The following is a 12,714-nucleotide window of genomic DNA, read 5'->3' as shown; positions in this document are numbered from 1 at the left end:
AAGGGAAATTTGCGTTTCAAAATTGGCTAATTGAGAATATTTACCAACTACAAGTCCCCGTGGGCTTATATTCGGAGGGGCTTATTATTAAAGGGAAATTTGCGTTTCAAAATTGGCTAATTGAGAATATTTACCAACTACAAGTCCCCGTGGGCTTATATTCGGAGGGGCTTATTATTAAAGGGAAATTTGCGTTTCAAAATTGGCTAATTGAGAATATTTACCAACTACAAGTCCCCGTGGGCTTATATTCGGAGGGGCTTATTATTAAAGGGAAATTTGCGTTTCAAAATTGGCTAATTGAGAATATTTACCAACTACAAGTCCCCGGGGGCTTATTATAGGAGGTATTTTTGCGTTTCTGATTTGGGGGGGCTTCTATACGGAGGGGCTTATTTCGAAATTTTACGGTATGCGTTTACTCACGGATTCTCCATGGTCTACACCCGGTCTATCCATCCTCCTACAGCTAGGAATGTCTCTCTTCAAGTATTCTTCGCCCTTCCTCTAACTCCCTTCCCAACACTCCAGTAGTCAACAAAGTAACATGTGGCTAACGTGCCTTACCTTATTCTGCACCAACTTTATGGAAACAACCGCTAAACCCTTTTAAAATGCTCCTTCACTGCAGTATTTATTTTAAAAACTGCCCTAGGGAAAACCATTTTCTATTTAAGAAAGCTTTTAAACAACGACTTCAGGTTTTTCTTTTTATGTATTTTGCGATTTATCTATAACAGTCAGCGCGACGGAAGAGTTCTTTAATGCACTGAAAAATATATAGTCATTAATACTCCAATTGTTGTCCATAATATCCGCTTGAGATTTACAATACTATTTACAAGGCTAAAAAGTCAAAAAGGTATATTTCTAACCTTGTAAACAGTATTGTGAATATTCCAATTATTTTCCAAGTGTCATATGCTTTTCTTTAAAATTCAGTTGATTATAGACGTTCTTAGTCTGTTTGTCAATTTTTTATTCACTCGGAATCGTGAACTGCTTATGACCAACTCTGTATTGAAACTAAAAATCACCCGCATGCCCATGTTGGTCCTCATTATCTTCAAACTCAAGAAGCGATTCAAACCATGGATAATAGAGAAATGCCCTGACTCAGCTTTTTGCTGACCATGTTTACAACGAGAAAACAAAACAAAACAAACAACAACAACAAAAAATGTTGTAGACGCAAGGCATTCTCTACCAGTTGCGGTATGAACCAAGGGATAAATAATGGGATTCCTGTCCAAGAGCCCCATGGACACAGGTATGGAAAGGGGAAGGGGATTTGCTCTCTAGGGGGGTGTGGGGTCTCCCAAAGCTAACTTAACCCAAGTACTCCCTGGGTTCTCTGGGTTCTAAGCCCAACAAACAAACAAGCCATATGTGTTTCTGAACGTAAAGCAACTCTATTGCTCGAGCTTTATTCGTCACTTTCTTAAATTCTTGCTATTTACTTTTTATATTACAAGTACATATATTTGACAATTTGATAAAAAATGTATCAAATAAGGTACGCTGGTTATCCAGGTCTGCTATATAAATTCTTACATTATAAAATATATACAGTGGAACCTCTCCTTACGGACACCTCTTTAGTACGGACACCTCTCTATTACGGACAGTTCACTTGGTCCCTGAGAGACTGAAATCCATATGAAGCCTACCTCTCTAAAACTTACACCTCTATAATGCGGACACTTATCCCTGTCCCCTTGGTGTCCGTCATAAAGAGATTCGACTGTAATTGATGAGAACCACTTTTAACAAAACAAGTTTAAATAAAATAGTTACTTATAAAATAATATAATGAACTGCTCTCTTGGGATTGCTCTTAAAATTGTAACCACAAAAAATCCTACCAGTAACACCCTCATACAATCAACCTCGATCTTAGGGTCTCTCCTTCTTTGCGTCCCAGGGAGCAGAGAGACCCTGGGAGCGAGTTTGTCTTGCAACCTGTTTTCAATGCCAAAGTAGGGAGTACACAATTTTGGCCTTGACATTTTTAACACATCCTTACTCTCACACTAAGAGTACATATTTAGAGATTATCTCTTGACGCACCTTATAGTAAATAATCATCTCTGGCATTTACTTCGTATAGTCAACTCCCATTATTGAAAAGTCGTAAAAGTCCCACAGGTGACCAATGCGACCCGAGCTTGGCCCACATTTGATCCGGTCTGGTCCACAGTTTGAATTTCCCATAAATAACTTTTTCTAATAATGCACGCAGACGAGGCAACTGGTAATCAATCGTTTTGTGCACCTTTTCGCCTGGCTTGCATGCCTGTAAAACAAGAATGTTCGACCGCAGGCTCATCTGAAAAGTAACAACACCTGTTTACCAAGACGAGACCAACACAAATATTTAAAAATATTAAAGACAAGAAACCTGACCATTCAGATTATAAAATTTTGAATACCCTGCTGTTTAATACCGTGTTCAGTGTGCACACAATATTGGATCATAAGGACAGTGTGACAAAGTCCGTACTGCTTTACGAGCGGTTTACAGTTGAGAGTTCAACAAAACCAATGTTATCACTCTAAACAATCAAAACAGACGTAATGTATAATGGACTTGTTTAGCTAGCACAATAGAGCGGTTTCCAATTGAGTGTCGTAAAACCAAAATCAAAGTAATTACAGTGGTCAATCGCAACAGATGTAAACAACACAACGAGCCAATCAGAATTCGAAGCAAATACATGTAACTGGCGCCAAGCGCAGGAAAACGCGTGCGGCGAAAACACAATTGGTTTTGGTTTGGATTCCCATTGGTTGAGAAAGTGGCGCGAGTTTTGTTAACCATATTAAAGATGAGACAAGCAAATACAAGTACATTGCGTCAAGCGCGAGAAAACGTGCAAATCGCGACTGGTTTGGTTTAACTTCTCGTCATTGGCTAAGAAATTGGTACAAGATTTTTTTTAACCAATCTTAGCAAAGAAGCCCGAAGCAAACATCATGTTACTTTCGACACTCAATTGAAGATTGATGTGATCAACTATGTGATTAACTATTACATAATTCAGGTAGAAATCAATTTCTTTTTTCCTAATTCACGGTCAAATTTCACTCCTCGTGACGAGTAGACACATGGATTGTACATTAGTATTGGAATTAATAATTATCACTTTGGGGAAAGCAAAAGTTACCTCCGTCTTTAATTCAGTCCTTTGAACTTTGTTGAACTTACCAAGACTAATTAACCGAGCAAATTATTGGCTTTTATCGCAACGTACGTTTTAAGAAAGTCATAAAAACCAGCTTACCTAGCAGTAGGCTCGATTTCCGCCGCTCCCTCGGGTCCAGCCTTCCGACGGAGGGGAGGGGGGGTGGGGTAGGGGGGAAGGGAAGTGAGCGCGGGCTCATTTTCCCGAACAGCGGCTGGTAATTGATACAATAAAATCTGCAATTCCACAGCGACAAACCAATGAGTGGTGCCGGATCACTTGTAGACCTGGATTAGCAAATTATCTCAAATACAAAATATTAACGGCAGACTGATCCCAACGGCGGAGGTGACGAGCTTGATAGAACAAACAACAAAAGCTAGAATAACTGAAATATATTTGTTTTTTTTTAAAAAAAAACAAATTTTTGCCCGATATTTCGGTTTGCAATAAAAACCTTCCTCGGGGGCTGAACAAAAAAGAAAAGTGAGAAACATAAAAGGATCGTTACAAAGAAGATTTAAAATATAAAATACATGACAATGATTGGTTGATTAGGACTAAGTTACAAGTGTGAGACATGTCATTGGCGTGTTTCGTCACGTCTATTTATACCAAGAGGGTGCAATGTTTTAGCTTTGTTGATTAAATGAGCTTCACGAGCCTTTCTAACTGAGTCACGTTTGCTGCGTATAAGTTCAAGCGGGATTAGTTGGACGTCGTTGATTGAGTGGCCAGGTTGGTTGAAATTTAGCGAGACAGGAGTAGGGTTGAGTAGTTGATGGTGATTCAGGATAGATCTGCGATGTTCCCCGAAACGTTCATTAAGTTTGCGCTTTGTCTCCCCAACATATTGGGAGTGGCACTTCTTACACTGAATTAAATAGATTAGGTTTTTGGAGTTGCAAGATATGTGGTCAGTAATTTTGCGTGATTCGTTAGTGTTGAAAAAAATGTAGTTCGTTTGACCTTCTTGAAGAAATGGGCAAGTTAGGCATCGTGGGTGGTTGCATTTATGAATTCCAGTGGGTTTTTTGGGAAGAGCAGGATTGAAGGATATGACGAAGGGTGTTCTGTCTGTTTTTGTGGCTTTCTGTTCTTGTGGCTGTAGTGTTGCGTGACGTGGGATGGCTCGTACGCGAATTGCATCTTTTTGTAGGGAATAGCGGCTATAACCACGTTGGACCAGGTGCTTGATGAGTTCTTCGCTTCGTTTATCAAAGAAAGCGTCGGTAGAGCATATGCGACGGATTCGCAGGAAAAGGCTGAATGGAATAGTTTGTTTAGTGTGGTTCGGGTGGCATGAAGTTTTGAGGAGGTATTGATGCTTGTCTGTGGGTTTTGTGTGGAGATCTGTTTGGATGTGGTTGTTGCTGAGGTGGACTTGGACATCTAGGAAAGGGAGTGTCTGATGAGAGGAATTCGAGTATTCATGGGTAAATTTGATACTCGCGTGAACAGAGTTTAAGTATCTGATGAAATCTTTAAGGTGTTCCTCTCCTTCTGTCCATATCATAAAGACGTCATCGATGAACCTCCACCAAACGAACGGCTTGAGAGGAGCGTTTTCAATGGCGTGTTGTTCAAATTTACCCATGAATAGATTAGCGTATGAAGGTGCCATCCGGGTTCCCATAGCTGTCCCGTGTACTTGTAGATTGTTGAAGGAAAAGTTGTTCATTGTAAGAATCATTCTTATGAGATCACATATACTTTCAGCAGGAAGGGATTTTTCTTGACGAGTGTTAAGAAAATGGCGGCAGGCTTCGATGCCTTCGTTGTGAGGAATGTTAGTGTATAACGAGGAGACAAGGAGGGCGTTTTCCGGTAGAGGTCCCAGTTTCTCGAGTTGAAGAAGAAAGTGTGTAGTATCTTTTATGTATGAAGGAAGATTCTGAACAAGGGGCTTTAGGTGGTAATCGACGAACTCGGAAATGCGTTCAGTAGGGTGGCTATTGCTGGATATGATGGGTCGGCCGGGGTTGCCTTGTTTGTGGATTTTAGGGAGAATGTAGAAACGACCAGTCTTGGGATCAGAGTTGGATGAGAGGTATTTAAATGTCTCATAGTCAATGAGATCATTTTTGTGCAAACGGGTAGTGTATTCTTTGACGCTTTCGTGTATTTTGCTTGTAAGGTCTGAAGATTGTTTTTGATAATATTTAGTGTCATTGAGTTGTCTGCGGCATTCATCAACATACCAGGAGTAGTCCATTATAACAGTTCCAGAGCCCTTATCAGCTGGTTTGATGACTATATCTGAACGTTTCCTGAGTTTTGTGAGAGCTTTGCGTTCTTCCATAGAGAGATTGTTGTGGATAGTGGCTGGTTTAGAGGTCATGATCTCATTTTCGACTGCATTGATAAAAGTGTCAAGGGCTATGTCTCTTCCATTAGAAGGATTCCATGATCCCTTGCATCTGAAGCGCTTGACTTCATGATCAGATGAAAGATTTGGATCAGTAAGGTGTTGTTGTTGTTGTTGTTGTTGTTGAAAGAATTCTTTTAGTCGTAAACGTCTTGCAAAATCGTTGATATCTGCTTGTATTTCTGACCAGTTGACACTTTTGGGGGTGGAGACGAAGGTCAGTCCTCGTGATAATAGTTTGGTCTCAGAGTTTGAAAGTCGTACAGTAGAAAGGTTGATCACTGTTTCCTTGTCTTGTAGTGGTTGTGATATGTTATTGTTTTGGGAGCGGGTTCTGCGATTTTTTTTGTGTTGGTTGACGTTTGTTGGTGTTCTAGGAGTAGAGTTGGCTGTATTTCCATTGGAAGGATTGGAAGGAGCAGTGGTGACATTGCGTACAGTGTTGGTATTTTCAGCATCAGTTTGTTCCGCATTATTCATCGATGTTGGGTTATTTTCTGCAGGTTGATAAGATGCATCGTTCTTAATGTCAGTTGGAGGCATACGTTTTAATTTCTTAGTGCGGAGTGAATTTTGATTGTTGCTGAGGTTGAATGCCATATTTTCAATGAGAGTAGTTAAGATGGTGTACGTTGAATGATTATTAACGGATAATGTCTCACACCTGTAACTTAGTCCTAGGGCGCTTTCCATTCAGTCAAAATTTCCGAAATTTCCAGTCAGAAATCCAATGGAACGGGAAAAGTTCCGGAAAGAATTTCCGAAAATTTAGGACTACCTTTTGAGCTTACCCTTCTTTCCGAAATTTCCGGAATTACCGAATTTTCTGTGTCCCATTCGCGATGAGTGTCGGATTTAGTCTCCCCGGTCGAGCGCGAACGTCACGCAAGCCGAAAGAACCGCAAACAAAATGGCTACGGAAGTGTATTTATGTTCCGCTTGTAGGTTTTTTGTCTGAGATTTTCAACGTTTTCTTAAACCACGAATGTCACTTACCTACGACCAGCAACGGTAGGTTTACAGTCAATCCAGGTCACGCGTGAACAGTATTTCCAAGAATGAAATGAACATTCGAATTTCTCTTTGTAATGTCCGACGTGTGAATGGAATGTCGGACATTTCTCTGGAAATCGTTCCGAAAAAGACGCATTAACTGAAAAAAAGATTCAAAATACTTGGGAAACAATTGTTATTCTTCAAATATTCAATTTTGCAATGTAAAGAAAAATTCATAGCTTTATAACGTCAATAAGCTAGGGTAATTTATACGGGAACTCTGAAATCTCGTTGGCGATTTTCAAAATTTCTAAACTCCGTTCAAATTTCAAAAATATCGTTCACGCGTGACCTGGGTTGACTGTAAGCCTCCTCACGTGATTCTCAAGTTCAGGGACCCGTTCCATTTGACCAGCAAAAATTCCGAAATCTTGAACCGGTTTTTTTCGTTGAATGGAAAGCGCCCCTAATCAACCAATCATTGTCATGTATTTTTCTTAAAACATCGCTTCTGAAAAATTCATGAATTAGAAACTTTTGGCACTTGGAAAAGGATTTTAAGAGAACAAAATTGGAGGGATGTAGCTGTGACAGAAAGCGTCCAGTTGTGTTTTGAACTTTCCATACACTTGTCTGTATAGCGAACCAGCCGTGAACTGCTACTAAAAAGAGTTCGCGGGAAAAAATACAGGGAAATGTATGGAAAGTTCAAAACACGACTAGACGCTTTCTGTCACAGCTACATCCCTCCAATTTTTTCCTTAAAATCCTTTTCCTTGTGCCAAAAGTTTCCAATTCATGAATTTTTCAGAAGCGATGTTTTACGAAAATTATTTGACATCGGATTTCCATACAAACACTGTTATTTCAAGCCTGTTTGCCTACCCGTCAAAATGGCGTCGAAAACCGTGATAAGGCCTATTTTTTCTTGAACATTCGTTCTTTCCCAGAACCGGCGGGGCCTGGGCCCGGCTATCTAGTAACGGCGAGCTCAAGGTTTCTATCGGCTGATAGTTGGCGAGGGGCGAAGCCTCGAGCTGCAACTATCAAAGGCGATAGAAACCGAGAGCGAGCCCTTACTAGAGAGTCGTCTAGCGAGTCGTCTAATTGTTTTAGCATACCTCAGTGATCGATCTATCAAGCAAAACAATCTTTTTATTTCAGTAATTTGATATATTTGTGCAATGATGCATGCTAAATTGCCCGCGCTCTGACAAACTGCCGTCTATCGATCGATAGACGGCACCTGTGTAGCCAATCAGATGGCGCGTTACGCGATAGTCGGTCAATGACGTATGCTAATACGTTAATTAGTATAAGTATAGTGAACACTCAGATAATCCATAGGCATCCATAACGCTTTTCTGGTGCTATGGACTGAATTATCAAGAAATTGTGCTCCTTGGGTTCAGTAAAGGCCTAACGTCTTTAGCTCATATAAGTGTTCGTATATTGGCAGCTTTTTGTGTATAACACGCTAATTCTTATGCTGGGTAAGTTTTGTTTCATCAAAGCAGGCAACAGCGAAGAAAGCCAAACAGTAATTTCCTACTTGCGATCCAGCTTAAAACTGCTCAGTGTAATTTTTCTGCATTAAAAAGAGGTAGCACATTCAATGAACTCTATTTGACTTCGTCAAATTTTTAAAAGTTATTCCGGTTCAAAAAGTCGCCGCGGGCATAATCCGTCCCACCTGCCTCCTCGGCGAAAGTGAAACCACGAGGAGTTCTTTATTGTTCCGGCCTCGTGTTCTTGCGTTCCTCCAGCTCTAAATTCTGTACGTCCATTGAGATCAGTTTCGTCCTGTTTGCCCTTTTTCAAGGTGAGTGTCTTCTTTCTACTTTTTATTTTAACCTTTTATTCGATTTAAAATGATTTTAGTGACGTGGAAGTCGCTTGCCTATAGTCGTTTCTGTAATAACGGCTTTTCGTAATTCACAAGGAATCTTGCTTACATAATCTTACTAAAAGTTTTGATAACAACGTACTCAGATAAATAAAATATTAAAAAGGACAATTAGTTGCCTACATGCTAGGAGCCAGCTGGTAATTCTTGTCAGCTAACTGGTAAATGATAATCTGTGTTCCTTGTCGAAGAAGTGAACGCGAAAGGTTCTCAATATTTGCGCAAATTCGTCTTGTCAAGGATGCTGTTACTATCCCTCCTCGAGTAATATTTAATTTTATAAATGCTATTTTTAAAATAAATCAATAATGATTCAGTTTTAAATTTGGAATCGATCGAATACCTTTTGAAACCGTCTCTATTCAGTCATGACAGATCTGAGAGGTGATCTACACTCGGTATGGCGAACGGCGTTGCAGGTCACAGCTTGACATTTTGCCACTGAAAAAGAGGATGGAGAGCTATCAAGCAATCCGGAGATGTTCAACCGACGGATCACATTGTTCAGTCTCTTACGGGCATTATAGCCTGTTGTAAACAATCTATTTTACTTAATATGAACTGAATCACACTCGCTTTGAACGGGGCGTTATTACGCTTTAGTGAGCCCCGTTGCAGACGAAGACAGGAAGTTCGAAGGGCCTCTGCTCGCCGGGTGACGAAGACAGTTTTACTTATATAATTATTTTAATCTCTTTTCCGGGACTGAATAGCATTGAGTCAGATTGGCAGAAAGGTTTCAGCGCTACGTATTTCTTTGCCTGCCTTTGTTTCTTTGTTTATGTGGTACAAAATCTAAGACAATTACATGAGGTACTTAACTAACACCGTGTCAGTGGCATGTATGGACAAAATGGTTCGATGGTTGTGTGCTATTTCTATTTGCCAGTCCGTCTATACGAAATATCAGAGAACGAGCGATTGCACGCATAACCGGTTATCAATCATTTGCCTAGCCAAAACAAAACTGAACAACAATACAGCTCCATACAATCGGTTTTCGTTTCCGATCTGGTTTCTATAGCAAGAAAGTTTAGATGGAGCTAGGTTGGGCAGATTAAAGAGTGATAAACATCAATTATTCATTATCTACTACAAACTGAATAAATAAGAATAAAGCAAAGAGGAAAACGAATATTCCAAGCTTAAAACAGAGAGACAACTTTAGTTCAACGAAAACAAGCTAATGAATAAAGTGACATAAGATGATCGGCACGAGAAATGACGGAATTGAAAGTGTTCACAGCTGTAGCCTCATGCTCAGCTGACACTGCTCATTGCAATGAGTTCTCAAGATATAGCTGACATCACCGGGCTATTGTTATTGATGTGCCAAGCAAAGATCTCATTGGTTGCAGAAAGTCAAAGAAACCGTGTTATTTTGTTTTATTCGAATAACAAAAGCTTATAACGAAAGTCATTCACTTCCTCTTCACATTTCCCTGGCCTTTATTTCTATCCAGCACGGTACATACACTAACTTTGAAGTTTTTGTATGTTACTTTCTTAACTATTACATATTTTAGGTAGAAATCGTTTTTTTTTTTCTAATTCATTGTCAAATTTCACTCCTCGTAACTAGTAGATACATGGTTTGTCCATTAGCATTGGAATCAATAATTATTACTTAGGAGAAAGCGAAAGTTACTTCCGCCTTCAATTCAGTCCTTTTTACTGTGTTGAACTTACCAAGAGTAATTAACCGAGCACATTATTGAGATTCGCGTTTATGTTTCTTGAAAACAAAATGAGGACATAGATGAGAATAATGCAAAATAATTCGGGCCTTTGATACTAACACAAAACTACTCAATTTCACTGAGAAACTGAAAATGTAAATGTAAATGCGGTAAATGTAGTGTGAGATTTCGCTGTCGCTAGTTTGAACTTTACTGCTGTAATCATTTACGGTTTGTACGATTTATTCTGAACATTCGTTCTTTCCCAGAGCTGGCGGGGCCTGGGCGCGGCTATCAAGTATTAGTATAAATCTACTAGTGTTCTATCATGATTGCTGTTCTCTTATTGGCTACACTACTCACTATCTATTCTGTTGTAGATAGTTAGTAGAGTGAGTAGCCTATCAGTGTGCGGTTGTCAACAAAATGGCGGCGGCTTCGTTTCGTTTTCGAAGAGTCTGTCAAGAGGATTTTCGGATAATTACTTGTCGAGGCAATTTCAGAGAAGACAAAAATTGTAACGAAAAATGGTGTGAAGATTTTTCACGGAAAGAAGAGGAGTCAAAATAAGAGACTGGATGATTTTATACTTCATTTACACTTTTAAAAGCAGTTAAAAGTCCGCAATTTTATAATTTTGAAGACATTTAAAGATGCGTTTCACTGACACATTTTTTAGAGAACTTGGCTTCCAAAGGGCACTTTTACTTCAGTATATCTTTGATTGTCATTTTACAATTAAAAAACTCGGTTTCTCGTTTCAGTTTCGAGAAAATCGGAACGGTTTTTGTTAATATTTTATCTTGAATGAAATGCAAAGGCACGCACACAGAAGCCAATCCAATTCGACCTATTTTTATCATTATTCGATAAAAACGTGAACCTGTCTTGTTGCTCAGTTTTGAACAACTAGTAGATTTATACTAAAACAATTAGATTATTTGAGGGGTTCATGTTTTTATTGAATAATGATATAGATAGGTCGAATTGCATTGGCTTTTCGATTTCTATGCGAGCAATCTCGTCGTGAAGCCCTCTCCTTACAGGAGTCGAACCTAATTCAGATTCGACTCCTTTTGGCCGGTATTCCTGTGTCACTGTATCTATGTATTGAGCAAAATAAATTGTATTGTATTTTATTGTATTGCATTGTAAAACCATCTATCAGTTATTCACCAGGCTTGAAACATGACTTCAAATTTTATTGACAAGAGATGTTTTGAACACAGGTCCCAAAATAATGGATACCAATAACAGGGTGTACACATACACTGGCCATAACGACAAGAGGCGTCAAGTACCCATTGAACGAGTAAACAGGCTTTCCCAGCTTCAAAGAGGAGATCATATCGCCTTCCCACGGTGCACTGAAACATATTGGCATCATCAGAACTAAAAATACCTTTTTGTTTGGCACTGACTATTGTTAACGCTAGAAACAACGTTAATGAAGCATCAAAGACGTTTCGGCCAAACAACTTCGGCCTTCATCGGTTATTTTGAAAAGCCAACTGAATCACGGCTTTGTAACGGTTCACAGTTCTGCGCGTGCTACGCCAGCAAAACGCAATGAATGGCAGCCGCGCGTGTTTACATGAGGGTTTTGTAGACATCCGGGATAGCAATATGTTCGTTTCCTGCGTGGTTGTCACTTTGCGAATACCAAGCCTCGAGAAAAAGTCTCTCGTGAAAATTACGAGCCTTGTCTACAATTGTCGCATGGTCAAAGTCTATATTATGGACAAACTGGTTCGCGTGTTGCGCAATTTTGGAGTTACTATCTCCAACCCGAACTGCCCGTTTATGTTCTTTTAACCTTGTTTCCAAGGCTCGGTCAGTCTGTCCATAATACACGAAATTGCAATCAGTGCAGCCGACCTTGTAAACAACACCTCGGCACTGCAAAGCAGAAGGTTTGTCCTTTGGTCTCGGGAAACGCGTGCGCAAAACATTGCAAGGTTTGTAACCCACTTTAACACCATTGTTGCGTAGTACTCGCGAAATTCTCTCAGAGACGCCTCTAACATACGGAAGAACAACAAATGTTGACGTTGAAGGTGCGCTAGCGCTGGAAGCGTCGTTGGTATTTGAATCGCGGCGGAGAGCGTTGTGGTAGGACTTGCAACTCCGAATAAAACGCAGAGGGTAGTTGTTATCTCTTAGCACTTTGATGACGTGTGTCCTCTCTCTAGACCGCCCCGAATTTGTTGATGGAATTTCTTGGGCCCTGCGAAGGAGAGTATTAACGACTGACCTCTTGTGCTGCGATGGGTGGTGGGAGTTGTAATCGAGGTATTTATCTGTGTGTGTTGGTTTTCTGTACACACTGACCTGTATGCGACCACGTACTCGAGTTGTCGTTGTGTCTAAGAAGGAAAGCCCGTTATCCTTCTCAAGCTCCTTGGTGAACTGTATGTTAGGGTTAACAGAATTCAGATGATCATGAAATTCTTGTATGTAATCCTTCTTAAGACACGCATGGCTGTCGTCCACGTATCGGTACCACCAGCGTGGAGGATGAGTAGCGGTGGCAATTGCGCTTTCTTCTATGTACTCCATCACCAAGTTAGCGATAGTGGC

The 12,714-nt window shown here is 40.1% G+C and overlaps 1 protein-coding gene and 1 long non-coding RNA gene across 2 annotated transcripts in view; both read right to left on the bottom strand.

Moving 5' to 3' along the window:
* Positions 1-2,603, bottom strand: part of LOC146462100 (uncharacterized) — a 46,529-nt gene extending 43,926 nt beyond the window's left edge. The window contains exon 1 of the long non-coding RNA XR_014857216.1: positions 2,395-2,603. This is a non-coding gene — a long non-coding RNA (uncharacterized LOC146462100). The remainder of the gene's footprint in view (positions 1-2,394) is intronic.
* A 9,121-nt stretch (positions 2,604-11,724) lies between these two features.
* LOC146462099 (uncharacterized) lies at positions 11,725-12,693 on the bottom strand. The gene has a single exon (XM_085086038.1). It carries the CDS (start codon positions 12,691-12,693, stop codon positions 11,725-11,727), a length of 969 nt encoding a protein of 322 aa, XP_084942164.1.
* Positions 12,694-12,714: the final 21 nt, after the last annotated feature.

Source organism: Pavona decussata, unplaced genomic scaffold (assembly GCF_977016875.1).
Source record: "Pavona decussata unplaced genomic scaffold, jaPavDecu1.1 SCAFFOLD_191, whole genome shotgun sequence".
NCBI lineage: Eukaryota > Metazoa > Cnidaria > Anthozoa > Scleractinia > Agariciidae > Pavona > Pavona decussata.
This window is presented reverse-complemented; position numbering and strand designations above follow the sequence as displayed.